Source organism: Poecilia reticulata, chromosome 12 (assembly GCF_904066995.2).
Source record: "Poecilia reticulata chromosome 12, P_reticulata-male-v2, whole genome shotgun sequence".
Taxonomy (NCBI): Eukaryota; Metazoa; Chordata; class Actinopteri; order Cyprinodontiformes; family Poeciliidae; genus Poecilia; species Poecilia reticulata.
In genome coordinates, this window is record NC_088841.1 from 17,811,238 (window position 1) to 17,835,159 (window position 23,922).

A 23,922-nucleotide genomic window follows, 5' to 3' on the forward strand; every position below is an offset into this window, starting at 1 on the left:
CTTTTAGCATTTTATTTTTATTTTGTTTGTTAACTTCTTGTTTTTATTTCTATGCTTTTTCTTCTTTGCTGAAACTGAAACGCAATTCATACATTTGCATAGATGCAGAAGGAAGTGATGAAACTTTACCATTGCTGATAAGCTGCAGGGGTCACTGAGACACAAACCAACAACGTTTTGGAATAATTCATAAAACATAAGTTCACCGCTTTGGAAATCTATGACATTTGCAGAGTTTGTCCTGTAATCGTCTGCCATTAGTCATAGCTTCATCATGCTCTGTTAAAAGCCTGCATGGAAACTGAGATGGTCAGGAATTTGAAAAGGGGCTTCACCTTTAATCATTCTGGTGAAGCAGATTGTGATCATACATTCACATATATTTATAATTTAATAAAGTTATTTTTTGAAGGTTATGTTGTATCCATTTAAGCCCAGAAGAATTCACAGTCCAGATCAGATTCATGACTTCAATGTGATAATCTGATGAAGAAGCTAAAGATTAGTGGGATGGCAGTGAGGGCTTTCCAACTACAAAAGATGCAAAGAGCTGATCAGCAAACGTGAGCAGCTACATGTTTGCTGTAAAACCAATACAGTCTTTTCCTCGGGTTATTGATAAGGGTATAAATAATTGTAATAATACCCATTTTTTATGCAAATAACATCAGGCAACTTGCTACCCTAATTTAATGTGGCTGTATGTGACAAATCTGTACATATGATTTTGACCCTTTGTGGATAAAGACAAAAATAAAATCACACTTGTCCTTTATTCTTCTCTGAACAAAGCGTAGTGCAAACCATTAGACTTTCTGAATTAATATGGATTTTGTTCAACATGTAAATAAACCTCTTGCAGTCTTTTCTCCTCGTGTTTTGCTATATTTGCAAATAAACATTTGAAATTGCACATTTTAGATAAAAGAAAGTCAGCAAATACTCTCAATTCTGGTGAGTTGAACTTTTCTTTCACAGCTGCTTTCAAGTCAGTCAAAGACAGTGTTAAAAATATATATTCTGCTTTGACATCTTTTTGCAAACTTAGAAAAAGTTACACAAAAAAAGGTAGCATAAATGCTTTAGGCTGTGGTTTGAAAGCAAGGCTGATCTACATTTAATTCCTCTTTTATAACTATTTCATCTCTAACTGAGCTTTGGACTTCCCCTTCTAGAAAAGCAATAAGCAATCAGGCCAGATTTGTTCTAGTCAGGGGCAGAATAAATCTCCCATGTTTGTCTTGTCACTACTAAAGATATTTCAAACACCCGCTGCTTGGTGAAGAGTTGTCTCATAAGAACAAATTAATTAAACTTCAACAGTAAAAAAAAAAAAAAGAAGCTAAATTGGGTGATTTATTTCGCTCTGCGTCATGAGATAAACTAATTAGGACGTCATGCATAGTAAACGGGTTCCTCACGTCATGGCGCTGCTACATCTAATCTCCAGTAAACTGATGCCTTCAGGTGCAGAGGGAAAGTGTTGGTCATACTTGATGTGCGTTGAGTGAAATTAAAATGAAACGTGGAAATTTCTGTCACGTTTTTTTTTGGTAATAAAGTAGTCGGTTCTCCAGCACAAGTCTTTTCTGTTCTTTTCATTTTAATTACTTAAAAGATTGTAGGCTATAAGAAATCCAAGAGATTTTTGTAATAGGTATTGTATCGTTTTACTTTTTGTAACTGAGCTCTAGCTGTGCTAATTGAATAAGTATAAAGGGTAAAATCCTAAAATATTCACTCTTCTGTCTTTTATTTACTTAGAGGACACTAGTTTAACAATATTGTGTTAAAAACAACAAACGATTTTTTCACACAAACTTTTCACAATCAAAAGTCAACTAATTGTGAATAAATTTTTTTTGTTTTGTCAGAAAAATGTTGCCGTCTTTCTGCCGATTTCTGTTTTTTTTTTTTTTCTTTCTTTGGTCACATTGTTCAGACCACTCCAAACATTGCTAGAGTAAATACAAAATGCATTATAGTGATTTAAAGTAGAAGGCAAGACCATTTACAAAAAGTCTTCGTTTTCCCTTTAAGTGGTTCTATTACCCATTTGCATTGGGCAATAGTAGACATTTCCCTGTGCTTATTTTAAGAAGTACATTGCCATTTTAGGAATCTGGTCTGCATTCGACCAGCACTAACTAGCTGTAGTTCAAATTTAAAATCCTTAGAGTGGTGTCCACAGTCAGTCTTCAAGGGCCAGTGTCCTCCTTGGTTTGGATGCTTCCCTGATTAATCACACCTAGGTCAAATGATAGTTCATTATCAGGCCCTGCAGAACTTAATTGCAAACTGAGGAGGATTTAAGCGACTGAATCAGCTGTGTTGGAGCAGGGACTCATCTAAAACATGCAGGGCATGTAAGCTTGAGGACTGGAGTTGTTTTACAAACATGTTACTTCTGATTTGAAGCAATGTTCATGTTAAGCAAGAATCTGATACAGAAACTGGAAAGGAAGCTAAAGATTAGAGTAACGGTAAAGAGGCCTTCCGACCTCAAGGAGGAAACGTGAATACAGACGAAAATATGTAAAAGCAGGGTTTCACTGCACTAATGCCAAAGATTTTTGTCATTGATTATTGAGAATGTTTCCAACAGACTATCTCATTTTCTTTCAGAAACAAGCCTCTTGTTGAATAAAAATAATTAATAAAGTAAATCTGCCATAGTTATGAATATTTTCAGGATTAACTCTCCAACTTCAACACATAGCAACCTGTTTGAAAAATAGTTAAAAGTTAATTTTGACATCCGACATTATCACTAGGTCTCTCAAATTCTTTATACAGATCTACCAACACACATTCATTCATCTAAATCAACTCCGAGTTTCTGATGTACTCAAACGGACTTACTGTCTAATTTACTGAGTCGGGAAGAGTCGTGTTGGATTTTACGAGGGAACCCTGAAGGTAGCATATCAAACACTTGGCCACCCCTTCCTCCTCCTCCGCCTCCTCCTCCGCCTGAAGCTCCTCTATCTTTAGCCCTGCCGCGGATTACGCTGCGCAGTGAGTGTGGGATCAGTCTGTCGGCATCCCCTCCGCTCGGTTTACCGCTGCTGTCTGTGACATCGCGCCTAGCTCTCTTTCTGCGCCACTGAAACCATAAAGCAAAAGCAGAAACAGAAATAAAGTGATGGGGGAATGACAACAACATTCGTCGGTCCTCCGTCAAGCAGAAGACCCCCAGGATGCTGCCGTTTTCTAGTCCGCGGTGCGGCCACCAGCACCGGGCCTCGATGCCGCTGCTGCTCGCCGCCGCGCTGCCGCTGCTTATGCTGCTATGTTACGTTCCCGTGAGCGCCAGCCTCCCAGGTAAATACTCACCTTTATTAAACCTAGAGAGCTGGGCAAGAATTGCCCAAAAGACGCAAAGGGTTACTAGGTCACCTGTTTCAAGTGCTGCTGTTTATAGTTTAAAAGAACCCACAGGCCTTTTTGTAATATTTAATGAACACTTATTGTTTATTATGTGGTGTTTGTGTGAGCAGGTTAAACCGATGGATCTGGAGAAAAGCATGAGGGAAATGAAAATTCCCTTCCTTGTCCGGCAATTTAATCTGTTTCCTTGTAAGCAGTTGTTAATAATAGACTCTTTTTTTTTTTTTTTTTTTTTTTAACGTAAGGAGGTGAATTTATTAGGACGGGCTAAGGTAGATGCGAACTTCGCGACTTTTTCACCTGGGTGCTGAATCCACATAGGTCAGGTTTACTAATGCACCAGTTATATTCTCACTAAGGCAGACCGTAAAGGATGGAAGTTGGTGATGATTTTATAATAGGATGATTAGACCTAAAGTTATTGCTTTTCACCTTTTTATAAAACTTTTTTCTTTAAATTGGCTCCACATTTTCAACAAAGGATACAATTCTCTATTTACTATATACTTTTACTTTATTCAGCTTGTGCTTTCATTCTGAGTTCAGGGAAGCTTGTCATAAATTTTGTAGAGAACATTAGGTCATAGAGTCAATTTAGTTCAATGTTTTCTCTCTAGGTAATGATGAAACATTAACATGAATGCCAAATACAAAATTTATAAAAAGAAAAAACAAAGGAAATCATAATGGAAGGTCAGTGGCGCTGGCATGACTGGTGAGTTCTGCTTTGGGCCGCATACCATCTAGAGTAAGCTCTGTAATTGTTACAGGTAATTCTATTAACTATGGAAAACATTAACTAAAATCCAGCAGGGGGATTTTAAAAGCTTACTGAATTAAATCGTTAAGTTCGAGCCATAAGGAAATCTTTAAAACTCCATCAGTTTATTTATGATTTTGCCCTCCTGAGCTGCATGTGGACAGGTTTGTGAGCCACTGTGAGATTTATTAACCCAATTTACTTCTGGGTACATACATATATATATATATATATATATATCTAATGTGATAGCCTGGTGTTTGAATAGACGGGGAAGTTGAGCCGCTTCTCAGCTTTTAGAAAACAAACAAAAAAAATGATGGGAAAAGCAGCAGCTGAACCATCCGTCACTTTTAATCTTTAGCCTTTATCAGACGCACAAAACCCCCAGACAGTGTCCGCATTCGCGCTGAACATTCGGTGACGTGGCACTGACACAGGCTGCGGTGAATTTATCTCAGGTTTAAGCAGCGGTAATTGTTCGCTTTAAACCACTGAAGTCTGAAGGCCATTAAAGAGAAATGATGTAAAGGATGAATGGAGAAACTCTGACTCAGAGACCGCAGTGGTTTTTTAAATTTATTAATTTATTTTTTTACTATGTTGGGCAAGTTTTAATCTTTACACCTGACTTTTCTAAACTGAAACCCAAATATTTGGCCATTTTGTTCTTGGATGTTGTCATTTAAATCAATTTATTTGTGATAATTGTGGCACTGACTCTAGCAAAATGTGGATTCTTGAACTCTGTACTGAAAATACTGTGGATTATATTGTCTGTGCTGCAAAATCCTGCTCTGGTTAATGGAATTCCTGCAAAACAAAATGCCTAGAAAATGATATATAGATGACAAAATTGCAATTAAAAATCAAAGTCAAAACCTTTGTTGTTCCACCTTTTACTGCAATAACAGCTGGCACTCCTACTGGGCATGTCTCCACCAAAAGGAAGACATAGTGAAATTTTTAAATCATGCCACATATATTCTCAACAAAGGTAGTCTGAACTTTAACTAGACCTTTCAGCTGTAGCTCTGACTGAGCGTTTAGGGTCCCCGGTGTCAACCTCTGCCAGTTTTTCAATTCCTTTGCTCTGCTGCCTGTGTTTTATATGAATGCTCTTCAAATCGTATCTGACCAGCTTTCCCACAGCATGGTGCTGCCACCACCATGTTTTACATGTTTTAGTTTTTTTTTTTTAAACCACATCAAATAGTGGATTAAGCAGTGCTCTTTCAGTTGGTGTTTATCTACCACATTGTATACCCTTAAATACATTGCAGTTTGTGATTTGAGGTGACAACATGTAAAAAGGTTAAAGGCGTAGGAATACTTTTGCAGGTGCAGCATGATGCGGAATATTGTAATCATCTCTCAAACATGCTCAGAGACAAACAGCTGGAGGATTGCGGGTCTTGTTGCCTTTTTCTTCCTGCAGAGAATATGTTGGGTCTCATCGGCTGTCAGAGGCTTTGATTTGTTTTCAACGCGACAACTGTTGCAGTCGAACGCAGCTTGCTCATAACGGCGAGTGGCAGTGCTGCAGTATGTGGGTTATTGTTCGCATATGTCGTGTGGAAATCACAGGAGCGTTGGAGACGGCGGCGCCTTCACCCACCACTCTACTGTGAAATGGCTGCAGAGGAAAGCTGTGTCAGTCTTGTAGGATCCACAGCTACGCATAACGTAAACGGGCTTAAATTCAATGCGTTTCCTTCGAAAAGAGAACAAGTTTGGGGTTCAGGAAAATCGACTCTAGATGGATTCATGACTCTGCAGCTGATTCAGTAAAACGCCGACATGTCATCAAGTGTAAATATGCCATCAAAAGCTGGTTCCGAACACCGAGATCTGGAGATGGAAGTTATCCAAAATCCCCATTTAAGCAATTGCTTGCATAAACTATGTTTAGTAAGCTCTGAAAGGTCCAGATTTATTGAACATTCAGGGTTTCTTATATTCTGCACAATCATTCTGTAGCTCTTTATTCAAATCTATTTAGTTTTGCATGTTCTTTGCGACTGAAGTGTTGGAGAAGACCTTCTTCCCTCAATATTCTGACTGAGAACGATCATTGTTGTGCTGCCGAATTTGTTATTCCACAACCCACTTGGAATCAGCGGGCTTACTACCCAGCGAGCCTCTGCCTGCGGCCTTTTTTTCCCTCACCAGGATTAAGCTTTAACGAGTCACATCCTTAAGTGTCACACTCGGCCTCCTCTTTGCATACACAGTGGCTTTTTCCTCTGAGATTTTTCATTCACCTTTTCTGCCCTGCGGCCAAAGCAGTAATTTACTCTGGGAATTAAGAAAGGCCAGACGAGAACACAAGGAGACATTGAAACGCCCGAGAGTATGCAAAAACATTTACAGACTTGCGCGCTTTTATGCACTTAACAGTCGTGTATCCAAGTGTTGGGTTCAGGAATAAAAATAGCAATGCTGGTCATTTTGCTACTTTGGTATTTTGTGGTTTTGTAGATTTACTCATTTCAAACCCAACATTTTTGGGTTGTGTCGACTGACCCAAATACAGATCAGAACCTCAGTAAGTGAAGCTTAGATGTAATATTCCCCAAAAGTTAACGCCATTCTTATGAAACCAGTGTAGTGACTTATCACTACTCCGATTTGGATATAGAAAACATTGTAATGTCACCGGTGGGTGGGGTGTTTACAAAGTTTTCCCACAGTGTGTGGTTGGTAGATGACATCCTGTGACTGACTACTCTTTTGTTTTTTTACACTCAACAAGTCGAGTTTGGGAAAAAAAAAATAAAAAAAGCAAAAATGGTAGAGGATGAGTACTGTCTAAACAGTCCAGGTGTGCTCAATTGTTCTTGTCCACATCTCAATAAACGGAAATGCATATTTCATCCCCTACTCCTAGTATATGATAGTTAAGAGGATAAAAATAGCAACTTGGAAAGGGTCAAAATGCAAGAGAATGTTAAAAATGGAGGGACAAATTTACGATGGGATATAGTGAAACTTTAAATGCTGGTATATAATTGGGTTTGCAGCACAACTGCTTGCGAAAAGTTTCTCTGGAAATACAGTAACATTTTTCTGGAATGAGGAACAAATTAGTTTATTGAGCAAAGTCCTTAAAGTAGGACTTTTAATTTAATTGTGCAATGATCCAGTCCGAGTAACGTTTCAGGCTAATTGTACAGTTTGGTTTTGGTTACACCTCCTCTTAACACAGAGATACTAGACCACGTCAGGATACAGTTTCTCGTAAATATCTTGTTTTATGATTAATGTATTTTACATTGAATCTACCTTTTTAAGGAAATGAGTCATAAAGTCCAGGCTAAAGATTAAAAATTAAAAATAAAAAAAAAGCACCACATTGGGTTTTCAAATGCCTCTCTTGCACAGCTCTGTATGCTCTTGAGTTTGACATTGACAGCATTTCACAAAGAGCTTCAATACCATTGGTTTCCCGCTTCGGTAATTAAATCACGCAGCAGCCAGAAGATGCTTGTCAGCAATGTTGAATTGCCTCATTGTCTCTTGTGTTGTTTCAAAAGGAAAGTCTTAAACAATACAGCTGACAACCGAGGCTAAAAGGTGGTTCTCAAGCCATCACTGTCTCTGGCTGCATCTCATCATTTACCAGATATATAGCCTTTTTTTTTTTTTCCCTCATTTGTCAGCAAACCGACTCGTTCGTATCCATCTGAAAACTCAGAACCGGGGGAAGCACCCTTGTTTCTGTGTCAGCAGGTTTCGGTGTGTCAGTTTGTGCATATACGGCTACGTGTAACCACATCCTTAACAAGAAAGCTGCCGTCATATTTACCCAGTTCTTTAAAAAAAAATAAAAATAAAAATTGAGGAAGACCTCAAGTTAATCAGTAGTCCTCCTGTGTAGATATCGTAGGGTTAAAAAGTAAATCCAGCAAATGTTGCACAATTGCTAGTATTCTTTATTTATTCAACTAATGATCCAGCAAGATGATGATTAACCTATCGGTCATGATGAAGAACAAAACAAGATCTAAGATTTATTTTCTACACTATTTATTTAAACCCTTTCAACCTTAATTGTTGGTTGTGCTGTAAGCTACTCTGCTTCATGCTCATTAATTCCTCGCGGTGTAATTATTTATACTCCTAATTGGCCGACTTGACAGAGGTTACTGCAAAAGAAACGACACGGTGACAGACAAAGAGAAAAGGCAGACAAAGACCGAAGGCATCTAGTTCCTCGTCATTCTTCCGCAAACTTGCATTCCTTCTCGGTAGCAGATATCTTTAACTCTGGGTTTTTTTTCTCACTTCCTTCTCACCTGTACTGCTGTCTGCTTGCAGAACTAATGTTGTACTTCCTGTGTCTGTGTGTGTTCATATGTGCTTTTAACAGGTGCAAAATCATGCCCCACTTTCCGCCGGAACGACACATTGCATCACATGGGAAACGGCTTCTACACACACACTTATCAAAAAAAAAAAAAAACACTGACATAAACAGTTTCCATTCAAATGGGTGTTTAAATTACGTTTGGGACTTTCCACAATTCTATAAGGGGAAAAAAAAAACATTTTGATTTGACTCTGCAGCGTTCTTGTACTTTTATTGTTGTATGGATAAATTTAACCCTGTGGAATCTGAAAGTTATTAGATGATTTCCCAGCAGTTATTCAACTACTTACCAGAAGAAGCTGGTTTGGCAGCACATACCAATCTCTCCACATGAGTAAATATTTGTTGCACGCTGTCATTCCTTGCTGACGTGTGTTACAGTTTATCGCACTAAATGATCCTGATGGCTTTCTTTAACATGGTGGATGTAAACTGAAACTTAGATTAAATAATAATAATTATGATACCAAAACTTCTATTAATAATAAAGTAAAAGAGCAAGATGAAAGTTTTTTTTTTTTCCTAAAGTAGAGACTTAATAAAGTCTCTACTTTAGCTCTGCAGAAAATGTTTATTCCCATTTTCTTAACTCATTTTCTGTATGGAGGTGTAATGGTGCAAAAAATGGTTTGAGTTTTGGATTATTTGGATTATTACAAAGCCTTACAGATTTCTTTACTTTTTGCTTTCTTGTCATTTTCAGATAATCAAATGCATTTTAGTGTTGGATAAGAATAAAAATGCAGCATTTAAAGTTACGATTTTATTCATAGGCCCTGAACCTAATAACCGGTTGTGCCACCCTTGATGCCAAAAGCTGCCGCTGCTTGTTTGCAGTTCCTGGCAGTGAATCTTTGTTGGTATATTGGTCCTCTATCTCCTTGCAGAATTGTTTTAATCCACCCACATTGGAGTGGTCTAGTGGTAGAACATCCTGGTTAAAATTAAACCACAGCATTTCAATCTGTTTTATGTCTGGACTTTGATTAGACCACTTCAAAGCCTTTCTTTTCTGTTTATTAATCTATTCAGATGTGGACTTGTGGGTGTGCTTGGAATTATTGTCCTGCCACATTAATCTAGTATACTTCAGTTTAAGATCAAAAACCGATGGTTGGACTTCCATAGTTCCTTTAGCCTATCACAAAGCACCCTCAGATCATCAAACTACCCGAGACGAGATAAAAGCCTAACTATTTTTTTGATAAATCAGCAGTTGAATCAGATGCATTACTTAATCTTAGTTAGCACCAAATATAAACTCTTGGTTCATTTTAGCTGATATGACATTTTACAGTGTTCAAGTTTAGCAAAACTAATGATATTTGGGTGACCGGACAGAATGATCGTTGTCACCCGTTCTTGTCTATTTTACGGAAATGGTGCCATTTTGACAATAAGTCTCAAACTGCTTGATTGGCAAAGCTGTTGAATTCAGCACATTTAGTTGAGATGTACAATACAAAAGAATCCACATAGAAATATATTTATATTTTGAAAAGATAAGCAAGATGTAACGTGTAAGGGGGGAAAAAAACAACAACAACAAAAAACAAAAGGGCTGAGCTCAGACCTGTGGGGAACACCACAATGCTGTCTTGGTGACTGATGTGGTAAAGCTATTCCTACTGACAACACAAAACATTTGTGAGCTTTGATCCCAGTTAATCTAAAAAGAGATAAAATCCAAGCAGAGTTATTGAAAAGGAGTAATTACTCGTATCCATCTTTTTAATTAATAATTTTTCTCTTTTATACAATTCTCTAAACGCAAAATAAGCAAAAAAAAAGAAGAATTTTCCCTGCATACTGTATTTGTGTTGACTCTCCTTTTTCGTACGACGTGAGAAAGTAAAGCTCTCTCAGGCATGAAGCGGCTGGGTTTGCCCCAGCTGAGGCTAATGAAAGCAAACGTATAGAAACGGGCTGGCCAAACATTTGTTTGGTTTTTTTGTAATTTGAGATTGAAGTAGAAACCCCAAAAGCCAAACACAAACACGTCCTTTAGAGCGCTTTATCATTCTGCCCAAGCGGAGATACACTCAGTGGTTATATTAAGTGCAGAGAAACCAAGCTGAGCTCTTTAATGTTTCCACTTGATTTTGAGTGCTTGGCTTTACATCCTGTCTGCTATCTGAGTCAGGAAATGCAAACAATGGGAGTTGAAGAATCTCTGCCTACCAATTTCCTACTTTTCCAGTTAAAAAAACAAAACAAAACAAAACAAAAAAAGTTCTGACCAAAATCACAAACGCACACGACTGCATGTTGTGACACTTGTTCCACTGTAGTTTCAGAACAGCTTGAAGGAGCCCTGACCTGCAAACATGCTTTCATATATGTGTTGGTCTGAGAGCGTAGGTGTTTATAAGGCTTTGTGAGAATGTATGCCACTGTTTTGCTCTCAGTTTTTCTTTTTCCTGGCTGAGTTTCTGCTGAGCTCAAACCCTGGCAACAGCAGCGGCAGATGGTTAGTAAAGTTTTTTTTTTTTTTTTTTTCCCATTTAATTCCAAGGACTAATTTCTGAGTTCTTCTGTTGCATAATGTGCTCTCACTCCTCTTGACTAAACTGAGGCCGAACGTTCTGATATGCTTTTGGGATTTATTTTATACTATGTTTTGTTTTTGCGTCTTGTCTGGGACTTTGTAATTTCCTGTGCTGAAAAATAAAGATCTGTGCCTTCCCGCTTTTATGCTGCTTCTAAATCTCAGATATTGGTTGTACTGCACCCGAGCGTCAACCTTGTTTTTTTTGTTTTTTTTTTCTTTCTTTTACTCTCTGTCGCCAAATCTCACAGTTGGAGTGTGTCGGTGTTTCTGATTAAATGCGTGTTGGGAGAATAATTATCTGCTTCCCACATGGATAACACACAAAGTGCTGACCAAAGGTGTTGAGATTTTCACTGCATCATAATTTTCAGGAGAGCAGATATTTAAAAATTTAGGACAACTGCTTTCGTAACAGAAAATCTGATAAAAGACCTTTTCAGATGTGAGACGCGTTGGCGTGATCATGAGTATGTTAAAGTGACAACAATGACAAAAGTGAGGCACGGGGCCAGAACAATGTTTGCAGTTTCCATGAGGTTGAGGTAAATCATTAAATTCATCATAGAAACATTTAGACATGAAATTCAGAAACATTCCACCAAGATAGCATAGCGTAATCTTTGTAGATCATCCAGAGGCCTGTGTCCCGTCATTCTTTTCTGCCATCAGCTCACCTCAAAGGTTTTCTACAGGATTTAGATCTGAAGAGAGGTAGGTTTAGTATCTAGTGAGCAATTTCTGCATCGATTTGGCCATATTTCTTCAATAGTTTTACTGCATTTGACTCTTCCAACAGAAAGATTTAAATTTAAGACGCCCTGATATTTCAGAAAAAGCACGATGCCTTTCAGTCTGAGGATTCTGAGGGGCTTTGGAACAGAAACGGGCCCTCAGTATCATAGATCCTCTACTGTACTTAACAATGGACGTATGGTGCATTCTTCCACGTTTTCATTCTTTATTTCATTTGAAACTTGCATGAAGTTGAATGGAAATAGATTAAAGCTTTATTTGTTTTTAATTTTTTTGGAAACTCAGGAATTTCTTGTCAGGAGTTAATAGTATTATTATTATTTATTTTATTTTTTTTTAAATCTGTCCCAAAGCGGATTTCTCAAATTGCACCCCAGAGGCAGGTCAACCAAAGACACTGAAACCCAATATCTGTTTTGTGTTGCTGCTATTTTAAGTTCCCTCTATTTCTCTTACCAAAATAGGACTGCAGCTGAAAATTGCATTGAAATAATATTTTAAAATAAAATCAGGGAATTGAGTTTGTTTCCTGATCTTGGCACAGTAAATGATAGCTGTTTATTAGACATCTTAAAACATAACTTGGACCTGGATAAATGTTCACTTTTAGTTCAATTTTATCTATTAATTTATGCATTACTTTCTTAATATTATGAGAGTATTGATACATTTTCAGTGAGGAAATCAATGACTTTCTGCCTCTTGTGTGACAATCAGGTTCAGGGCAGGAAATGGCTGCTATGATCTAATGTCCTAAATTTTTCCACAGCTACATTAATGACTGTAACTATAAAACAAGGAAGTTCATCTTGCCACCATGCGCAGTGAAGAGGGAGGAAGGGAGGAAAATGAAAATCTCCAAAGCTCTTTTAAAAAAAAATAAAAAAATACACGCAAAGTTTTCACTTTTGAGAAAGGAAGGATGCGACTGCAGAGGGCAGCTGCAGCCAAATGTCAGGTCCAACACAAGGCTGGAGAACACTGACCTCATCGTCTGTCTCTCCTCCTCATGTCACTCCGTGCTGCATCTGTTATGACATCTACGCCTGCTGTGCTGTTCACCTTTAGCTGGGCCTTCCACACGGCACTGCAGTGCTCATTATCGGCCTCTCTCTGCCCTCTCCTGCCACACACACCTGCTATGACCTTAACACATCCTTGGGTTCCCACCAGCTGTGTTTGCGCGTGCATCTAAATTAAATTCATTCAGACAGACGGTAATGAGGCCAGGTGATTATCTGAGCCGATAGCGGGAGAACATCGGTCTTTATTTGGGTTTGACCTGATTAAACCGGCTGAAGAGTTGGGCCACGATCACAACACTGTGCATTTGAGAGATTGTTGGGTTTTTATTTTTTTTTATTATTTTCATGTTCTTTCTGGTGAATGTGTTTGGCTGAAACAAAATCTCTGAGAGGTTTATAATAAAACACGTTGACGCTTCTTGTTAGGAACTGTGACATCAGCATGCGAACTCTTCAAGGTGAGATGCTTTTGAGTTTAAGATAAAAGACGCCCACAAACCAGAGAAGTGACTTTCTGAGTTGAGTCACATCTTATTCACAGGATTCTTGGTGCCGTGTCATCTCCTGTGCGGTTTCTAAATTGTTTTTTTTTTTTTTTGTATGTCTCTCTCTCCCTTAGCTCACAAAAAATGCCCTCATCCGATAGACTGTGCCCAGCAGAGACGTCACCACTGCCACCCACCGTCGTCTGACTGCGGCTCCTGCCTCTCCCCGTTTCGGGAGGACGGCGAAGGGCGCTGTGTGCCGAAGACGCACCATAAAAATGGTATGGACAGAAAACGTCAGACTGCACACACTGCATTCAAGTATCTTGTAATAATAATATAAAAATAATTATTATCATTGCTAATGTTATAATTATCGTTATTGTTGTTATTATACCACTAATGTGCTTTTACGAATTAGAAAAACTTTATTGATACAATAGTTTTTAACATACTTGCAGTCAGATGTGTGGAAACAATTTGGAGACTTGGCACATTTTTTTATCGTAACAAAATATTACATATGAAACTTTATGCTCCAACCTGCTGAGAGGTTGCAGTACAACTAGGTGCTGTCCCCTTTATAAAGGAAGTGATGCGCAATGCATTTCTCCATTAAATAAATTTACTTCAAAGATTTTCCCACAATTTCCTGTGTAAGGTTACGCTACTGCAATAAAAGCTGAATTCATTTTAAGACTATGTACTCACCTTTATCAGTAGAGCAACAGATGTGGCCACTGATGCGTTTGTACTAAACAAGTGAGGATATTTTAGAGTCTTTGAGGCTCCGTGTCTCCGGTCAAAGAGACGTCGGTATGTATGTGGGGCTCAAGAAGTTTATTGTCCAAATGAAAACCAGTTCTCTATAAAGCCAAGCCATGGCCGCCCTGTGCCTTTTTAAGCATTTAAGCATCCATCAATTCAATTCGGCTGCACTTGCTTCTCTGTTCAGCTGTCATTTCATCTGTGTTTTTGATTTTTTTTTTTTTTTGCTTCTCCTTCATTTCTCCCATTTTTGCTTCTCCCAGCTACAGAGCATTTTCAGCTTTAATCCTGCTCTGCCCCTGCTGTGTTTGCAGCACACACATACACACACACACACACACATATATGCACCGCCCCCGCACTGGCAGCCTTAATCACTGCAATAACATGTTTCTCTCTCTCTCTCTCTTGCCCTTCATCTTCATCCCTGAATTTAATATCACTCAATAAAACAGCCAGGCAGTGGAAAGAAGTCTAATTTTTCTGATTTCTATAATAGTTTGTGCTGCGTTCAAAGCAAAAACTGAAATAGAGGAGACATTTCAAAAATATTAAAGTGGTTTGCCTCAATATAAACAATATGTTATTGGGGGAGTTGAACCTCTGCAGGGTTAATGAATTGGATGGGAATTAGCAGCAGGAGATGATCCAGGAGAAACTTGACTCAACTAATTGCGAAGCATCAGATAAAAAAAAAAAGAAAAAATGTTTGAGCAGGAGAAAAGTTCCTGTCACTCAGTGGATGAGGGGATTTTTTTTTTGTGCAGCACTATGTGTGTGTGGAGTTTGTGTGTGTGTGCTATGAATCTGGTACATCATGCAGACGTTTAAGCTGCACAGTGGTTACATAAAGTCTTTGGAGACTACCGAACACTCTGATCCGCTCGGGAGAGAGTGACTCTTATTTTCACACTCTCCACTCAGACCCACGAAGTGGTGGTTGTGAACAGATGAAATCCTCGCCGTTTCCTTTAATTACTCAGATTCGCACGAAATGATGTGCATTTGCTTCGTCAGAAGCATCGCATGCCTTTCGACGCGTCGGAAAACGATAAGGAGCTTCAGACCAGCGGCTGGCGTGAAAAATATCGCATAACGAAAAAATAAATCGTATAATTTAAACTTTGTTGCTCAGTGTGTGCAGGGTTTGTGACCCAGGATGCTGCTGTCATCATTTTAGTTGCACTCCACCCAGATTTAAAGTTCATTTCGCAGCTTATCGGGCCGCTTTCAGCGAGTTTTATTGTTGGGAATCTGTAACTTCTGTCGTCATTCTGCTCTAAATTTCTCAGAATTGGAAAGAGTTTGCAGAACTGTTTATTTCTGATTCACGGACTGTTTCATTTAACATTATTCCATTTTTTTTTTTTTGGCACCAATTGACAACGCCTGCTTTACAAGCAGGCAAAAACGGCTCCAATTCAATGCGCTCAAGAATCGACCTTGAGCGCATTTATTCATACACAGATATAAACACTTATATTTTCTGAATTAGGCTGCACAAAAGGCCTTTTTCTTGACATTAAACTGAAGTAAATAATTTTCTGTTTCTAGTTTAGATCAGTTCTACCTTTCCTGAGAAGCCAAATGAACATGCATAAAACAAGTTCTGTTTTATTCGTGTTTTGGGATTGTGTCCTTTGACAAGACAAACAAATGGGGTGAAAATTCTTTTTTTTTTGGTCCGTGAGAGGCATGGATTACCAGGATAGATACACTCATGTACAACAGTAAATGCACCAAATACTCAAGAGTTCACAACCAAAAAATGTCATGTTATTATTATTATTAAGCGTAATCAGCTGATGGGTGTAGAGCATCCACAGTAAGGGAACAGGTAGAACTCCCTGTGTTTGTCATGGAGGCGTTCACTGCCATTGGTAAACAGATAATATGCCTCAAAGCCATGTCTTCTGGTGAAAAGCACAAGCAGAGCGACAGAAGAGCCATTCTTTAAAAGCAGCTGTGTTGCGTACATGGTGAAGGCAGGGCGTGAACAAAGTGGGTTTCTGGCCTTTTACACAGTAGCTTTTGTGTCCTTTCTAGCTTTTGTCTCCATCATCCAGTTTGTTTCCCCCTTTCATGTTCTTATCCGTCAGCGTCTGGCAACTGTTGGACTAACGTGCAATTGCCGCAAACATTCAGCTGCAGTTTGGTAACAGAAGATCTGAAAAAAATACATAAATGAAAAGTCCTTGTACGATTTTACAGTACTAAAGATATTAAAGCTGTTGTTTTATCCTGTCCAATGATTTGATTCCAATGATTTCAGCTTGAAAAGACTCTTATTTCGCATACTTATTGGTCCGATATTTTATTATTTTCACTAATCTACTAATTAAATCTCAGCTTCTTTATTCTAAATTTGACATTGATCATCACATGTGATAAGTTTGAACTTTTTCACTTACACTTTGGCACAGTTGAGAATTACAGCTGCTGACATTTTTAGCAGGTGTTTTATAAAGAGGAAGGTGCCAAGTGCATTTCATTAGCGCCTGCTAAAGACAATTATCTCCTTGCTTAAATTAACAAAGTGAATGAAAGTTACAGAATTTTAATAGTTAGTTCAGGTGTTTTGCTTGTTTTTGGGTTTTAAATGTGATTTTGGTAATATGGGTGTGTATTTTTCATTTCATTTAGTTTGTCTAGCATTCCTTAGTCTTTTTGTAGATACGACCGACATTAAGATTATAGACTAGATCAAGATTAATACAGTGTGGAAAAATTTGATTTGAATTGTGAAAAAAATCAACATCATCTATTTATGTTCTGGAAAGACGAATGGATCGGGCTGAATATGTAATTTTGACATTAAACCTCCGCAGGAGAACCCTTGGTTTTTCTGCAGAGGAGTATTATTTTTGCAAAGCGGAAGTTGAAAGGCAGGTGAGGCTGTTTGCAGTCATTCAGAGCTGTGCACTCAGCTGTGACTGCCTTTATTCGGCTTGTGGGACACTAACTCGGATATACGGCGTTCTGTGCAGCCAAGAAGCAAATTTCATTATATAGTTCTCCGCTCTTTTGTTCCGATACCAAAACACATTAAGTTGCAATTGCATGTCTGCTTTCTTTTAACTCAGTGGTTTGTAGAGATTTTCTATAGACTCGCTGGAGAATAGAGGTGCATCTAAAAATTTAGCATAGGAAATTTTATTTATTTCAGTAAGTCAGTTCAAAAATGTAACGCAGGCATATTCATCAACTTGAAGAGAAATAACCGACTGAAATATGTAATAGCATGTGAAATAAATCTTTAAAGTTTTTAAATATGATTGATTACTCTAAATCAAATTTAAACAACAATTGGTAGCTTTAGTTGGAGCTTTAGTTGGATCATCAAATAGTCCTTATTAAAAGTAAAAATAAAAATAAAAATCTCCATGATGATTGTTGTTCTCTGAGTGCCCGCCAGGTGGCAGCAGAACATTATTGCTGTGATTAGCTGGTGACTTTTCTTTCTTTTTTTTTTTTCAAATTAATAACAATGGGTTCTAATGACTTACTCCATATTAAGATCAACATTTTAAACCACTATTTATTTATTTCAATTTAGCTCAAGATTTGTTTGACTTTCATATGTTTTACCATTTTGGAAAAGGACTATACATGTATAAAGAAATTGGGCTCAATTGATGGCATGGTAACTGAAAGAACCACACAGTTTTAGTCTTATTGAACAAAATCAGTCGGTGATAAACCCGAGGTTTTCCTTTTTATTTGAATGAGTATACGTTTCTGTTCAGCTTCGGGGCAAAATATTGCCAAAAACAAATTCTAAAGAAGCCATTATGGTTGGACAATTTTGTTTGAAATATAAATGTCAGAATTGCAGATGCACCTATCTAATCTGCCATAAATCAGAAGACTTTTTTTAAGCTTATGAACATATCACACAATAACATCTGGATAGTTTTTGCAGCTCCTTAGTTTTCTCCACTCGCTATCAAATAACCTCTAGCACATTTCTTCATTGTTTTTGCCTTATTGTCATTTGGAAAAATACAATTTGGTCAAAATCATAAATTTGTTTGGGCCAGAAAAGCTAGATCAATGCACAATCTGATCACACGAGGGTTTATTGTGGTTGATGCTTCCTTACAGGAAGAAGTGAAAAGGTAGTGCATGTGTGTATGGTTTTTTTTTTTTTTTTTGGTGGAGCAGGAAATGTGAGTGGTTTTTAAGTGGGAAAAGACAACAGTGTGCATGTGTGTGAGACACACAATCCCTGTTGAGATGTTTAGTGTTTGTTTGTTGTACCAACCTGCACCCCGTGTGCTTCCCAAGAGGGCATGGGTCATTATCAGGCCGGTGAGAAAACTCTCCTTCTATAGGGAGAGGTGTGTATGCTTACACCCAGCCAGTACTTTTACAGGCGACTGCTCTGCAAAGCTCACTTTTTCTGAGCAACATTCAAAACGTCAGCAACAAACGCATCCTCTCTGCGCCGGCTCTTTATATTCGGACCTGTATGCAGCCAGTGCACAGGCACAGTTGGCGCGCTCAGCCACCTGCAAAGTGCAGATGGCACATCTCGCCTCCACAGACACCTGCCATGCAGTGCACTAAATGGCCATTAGTGGAGGGGGGTGCGGAAAAAAACAAAGCAGTCAGTGAAAGTGCTGCTATGTCATATCATACACATTAACTGAGCCAGATGGCCAGCCTTCTGGAGTGAAAGTGGCACTGTAATCGCCACCATAATTGAGGTGGACACTTATTTTGAAAGAGTCACTTTTTTGGTTATCATTTTTTTTATTTGATGACTATAATCAACAAAAGAGCGAAAAGACAGGATGCTTTTATTTTAAAATCCACTTTAAGTTTACGCGTTTCCTCGCCGTCTTTCTCGCCTCGCGTGTAATAATAAATACACGTGAGGCTTTATGTGGAGGGAAATGACTCTTTGATGGCCTCCATTACCAGCAGGCTTTGGAGTCTATTGTGCCTGCAACAGGACAGGCCCGGTGAGGCCGAGGTTTGGCTGATTGCTCCGGGGACAACCCCCGCCCCCTGCGGTGCTCCTTCCCCTGGCCACACACACACTGTGGACCCCGGTCGCCCTGGAGCCCGGGGCTGTCCCGCTGGAATGCGGTTCGCTGTCTGGCGCAAAGGGCTGTTAACAACAGTTTAGTATTGTCTGGCCTTTTTTAACCAGCTCCTCAAACAAACAGCACACACAGGCACACTCCATGTCTGTCATTATACACGTAAGATGCTGAAAACACCTGTGCATTCATGTGCGCACGCTTAAACCCAAATGTGTGTCTTTCCTGAGTGTCACTTTTACCTAAAGCGATAATGTAAAGATGGTCTATATTTTTCATGTCTGTTTAGAAAGTCTTTGCTTTATCTTGTTTAGCTAATAAAGTTATCCTTGTGTTGCTTGTAATATTTTAAGAACGGATGCAATATGTTTTTTTTGTTTGTTTTTTTTTAAATGAAGAAACACTTAATTGGCAAAAAAAAATCCAGTAGATGAGTAGATGTCAATTTACCAAAGTAAAATGGGACACGGGTTGAACATTTTAAGATATTTAAAAAAAAACTCAAATATGTTGAGTAAAAAAACAACTAAATTCATAAATAGATGAATTTTCAGTATCGGTGGCTATGAACCACAATAAATGAATAAAACCACAGCCTCTGGTATCAGCAGCTCAAAACGGCCATAAATAAAAGACATGGCTAAATATAATTAGAAATAAATTAATGTATGAACAATATTTAGAGATATTTTCTGTTTAGCTGCTTTTTAAAGGCTTAATGGAACAATTTCTTTCCGTTTTTACTGTGAGCTTATTTTTGGAGATTGTTTTAACACAAAATGCACTTAAGGGTAGTTATTATCTTCTAGCTAAACATTAGTTTGAGAGCAAACTGTACTTTTTTTTAACTTAAATTCTGAAAATGTTCTTATGTATCTCTTAAATGGATTCCTGATACTGATATAAGCTTGGACAAGATATCAGAACCTCTTCATTTTTCTGGCTTATTTGAAGTTCTGTACTAATAATTTAGTCATTTTTCTTATACTGATTCCTGAGAGGGAAAGAGCAGTAAATCTGAGAAAATGGCAAGACATTTTTTCTTTCTTTAGTTTAAATTGTATTTCTAAATTTAAATTAAATATAGAAAACGTTAACAGCAATTTATTGTTACAGGAAACTAAAGCAAGAGTGAGACAGTTTCCCACTTACAGTGAATGCAGCATAATTCAAAAGCAAATTAGGAAGTAAATAAAGATTAGAAAGGTGGGTTTCCTGCACTGCTGGAAGCCCAGCAATGCAGGTATGTGGTATTTTTCCACTGGGATTCAAAACTGCGGGAGGGACCTAAGGGGCCCAAACGTATAAATGAGTTTGAGCCATTTATGAGTTGGTCATGTTATAATGGACCTCAGTGGTCAAAAATATGTTTCCAAAGACGGAAAATATATAGACATTTTAATCTAATTATATCAAATTTAAAGATTTCATATTAAAGCGTTTTAAGTTTGAAGAAGCATGAAGGTTATTTATTTCTAAACATAACTGAAACTTGAAATGTTTTTTGTTGGTTAGGCAAAGTGAGGACCTTCACTGATCTGGACGAAGAAATAGATTTCCTTCACTCCATCATAGAAAAACAGGAAGTGTCGAAGATAAAAACAACAAAAAATCAACCGCAAAAGACTGGTAAGAAATCGGCCACAAACTCAGCAAGGTGACATTTATATTATAGTTGCTGAAATTAGTCTAAAATCTCTGTCTGACCTTCCAGATTCCATTTCCTCTCCGGCGGATCTTGAGGACAGCAGGACAGGGGCGTCTGAGCAAAAGTCCCAGAATAAGAACCGACTGTTGGGGGAAATCCCACGTAGCACCACGGCAGCTCCGATCCCCACAGGCGCCGCCGTTCCCAACACGCCAACCCCGCACCCCAGGTTCACCGCAGCTGATGGCCGAGCCGGCCCTTTAGTTGTACCCCATCCCAAAAATGACACCATCATTGTCAGTGAGTGTTTAACTCTTTTTATTGGCAGATATTGTTGGGAGTTGAATCATACTCATTTCTAATGAAGCGAAAATGCCCTTCATACAGTAGATATTAAATCTTAACCAAATGTTACGACCATAAAAACTGCTAAAGAATTCAATTTTTTTTATCCACATGAAGAGTATCTCATCTAACTTTTTATCACAATTTTAAATTCCATTTTATAAATAATTTTCTTCTTTGTGTTCATTTTTCTGCAGTCATAATCTCGCTGTGTGTTATTGTGGGCACCGTGTGTGTGATCTTGGCTTCTGTCTGTTACGTCAAGTAAGTATAAAGAAAGGCGAAAGCTATGCGATGTTTTTGCTGCAGTTGGAAGCAAAGTGTTTGGTCAAATTCCTCGGGAACTATTGACTCTTTTGAACAGTTTTTATTCCAGAGCCAAATGATGATAAAGCTTCACTGATTTTTTTATTATTTTTTTTATTTTATTTTTTTTCACCTCAGAACTGCGCATTTTTAATTACATGGAACATTTGATTAGTTTCTTGTTGTTTTTAATTATTATTTTGTCATGGAAGGCAAGCAGGATAACGATAAACATTTGAAAAGCTCTAACCTGACATATATTGTAAGTTTGTGTACATAAAAGCAGACTGACTGATTTTACCCATTTGCATTTAACTAAGAACAACTATTTATCCACAGTCAGTCAAACACAATTGGTTCTTTTGGCCCATTCATTGGGATTACTGAATTATATTTAACTTCTTTTTTGAGTGGATTGAGTTTAGAAGTCTGCCTCTGAATAGCAACCACATTTATGAGGAAATCTAAAATAAAATTTCTTGTTTTCAGCAGATAGATTTAGGATTTTTAGTGACATCTGCAGGCACTTTTGCGTACTGCATCCAGAGTTGCTCAAAGTCCACAAAATGTTAAATTAGTTAACATTAACTGAGTTAAATTCTTCCACCTAAATACTTTACACTGCCGTCTTTAATGTTAATCAGACTGAGAAATTATTTTATGTATACTGACTAAAAACAGCTTTTTAAGCATGGCTATTCTTTATTTTAGTTGCCACTTTCTCTCAGACTGTTTTTAAATGAGTGCTTGAAAAAACACTTGTCTTTACACTTGCTAACTGAAATACAAACCATAAGGAGTTTAAAATGTATCAAAAAGTCAGACTTTAGAAATCCTCATAATTTGAGGGAAAGTATGAGAACATTGCGCCTAAGTTGATCATGACTCCCCCTGCAGGCTGCGCACAGAATCACGTCTTGCTGAGAAGGTGGACTACCCTGCTTTCAGAGCACCGAGCGTTCCTCCAACTCCAGCCAACGGTTCATCAGTAAGTCCCCCCCTCAGCTCTGTTTTTTTTTTTTTTTTTTCACGCTTCACCCTTATTCTGCAAAAACAAGGTGTGCAAAACCCCCCACCACACTGTGGCATCCAGATTTCAGTTTCTATCATCATTCACACCTTTCTCTCTCTGTTTTTCCCCCATAAGACGCTTGATAAGACGCTGGCCGAAAACGCTCAGATGTATCACTATCAACACCAGAAACAACAGATGCTGTCGATGGGAAGGTACATTTCCCGTCTCTGTCTCCACACAGCCTTTTGTGGAGTTTTTGCCACAACTTAAAATCCCCGTTTCTCCATCAGTCACAAACCCGAACCGAAAGGGCTCGACGCTGAGGCCACGTCAGACGAAGAAGAAGTGGGAGGCGGTTTCACGGTGTACGAGTGTCCTGGACTCGCCCCGGTGAGCACGCACACACACCTGAGCACCTTCAAATGATTTCTGGTCAGATGTTTTATTGAAATGCTTTATCGTCTTTCTTCCCAGACTGGAGAGATGGAAGTTAAAAATCCTTTGTTTGATGATTCTACTCCGGATTATCAGGGGATTCCTAAGTGAACACTGAACACACACACAAAAAATTTCTCTGGAAGAAAGCTCCTGTTTTCTCTCTGCCTGCATGGAAATCGAGAATGATGTTGTGGAAATGATTGTTTTCTCATCCGCCTTTTTAACACATAGGCCCCCACTATGGCTTTTTAGTGCTACACATATGTAATGGGTTCCCTGTTAATTTATTCCTGTCAATGTTGTAGAGAAACTCTATCTTTTAATTTAATTTTTGTTGATTTAAGTCAAAGTCAAGCTAGTGTTAGTGTTTTGTTCTGTTTGAGTGTTTGATTCGGAGTTTTTATTCTTTATTTTTGCAGCTATTTCCAAAGAATACCATAACCGATGATATATATATATATCACACATATACATAGGAATATTCTACTAAAGCAGATGCCCTCTCCAATTTTTGTTTTAACAGATTTCATATCAGTTTTCTGTAAAAATGCATCATAAAATGGTCATTGAACTGTAACTGCTGGTGTTGCTCGTGTATTTTCCTGTCCTTATAGGCTGCACATGAAGATTTTGAGATGATAAAGTATAGATATTAAAGCTATATAGGTGAAAATGAAGTACTTAATGCTGTCTTGCATGGTTTGACTGTATTGTTTTAGTCATGGCGAAGCTTCGATGGATCGTTCTGCCTCCATGTGTGTGCGTCACGTCGCTGATGGAGGGGGGGGGGATGTGACTTTCCGAGCACTTGAATGAAATCTGAGACGAGCTGTACCTCTAGATGTTTTACTGGCAATCATAATGATCCTGTGGTGTCCCTCTTTCCAGTCTTTGGGCTCAAACTATCCTTGTGCTGCAAAATGTACATACAAAGAGTGAGATTGTTCACTTTTATAGATATTTGTACATGCAGACTAAAGATTGAAAATTAAACTTTTTACCACATGTGGAGGAAAAA

General features: G+C 38.2%; 1 protein-coding gene across 1 annotated transcript; it reads left to right on the forward strand.

The window, feature by feature from the left end:
- The first annotated feature begins 2,911 nt into the window (after positions 1-2,911).
- Positions 2,912-23,909, forward strand: npdc1a (neural proliferation, differentiation and control, 1a). Its single transcript, XM_008423974.3, has 9 exons — positions 2,912-3,324; positions 13,471-13,617; positions 20,668-20,781; positions 20,867-21,100; positions 21,343-21,409; positions 22,349-22,439; positions 22,599-22,678; positions 22,757-22,856; positions 22,941-23,909. Exons 1-9 carry the CDS (start codon positions 3,201-3,203, stop codon positions 23,010-23,012), a joined length of 1,029 nt encoding a protein of 342 aa, XP_008422196.2. The 5' UTR covers positions 2,912-3,200; the 3' UTR covers positions 23,013-23,909.
- The last annotated feature ends 13 nt before the right edge of the window (positions 23,910-23,922 follow it).

Bases quoted from the DNA above. Each gene is read 5' to 3' on its own strand.
- npdc1a (XM_008423974.3), top strand. From the start codon at position 3,201: ATGCTGCCGTTTTCTAGTCCGCGGTGCGGCCACCAGCACCGGGCCTCG. The intron at 13,618-20,667 runs GTATGGACAGAA...TTTGTTGGTTAG, and splicing joins GAAGACGCACCATAAAAATG to GCAAAGTGAGGACCTTCACT. The intron at 21,410-22,348 runs GTAAGTATAAAG...CTCCCCCTGCAG, and splicing joins GCTTCTGTCTGTTACGTCAA to GCTGCGCACAGAATCACGTC.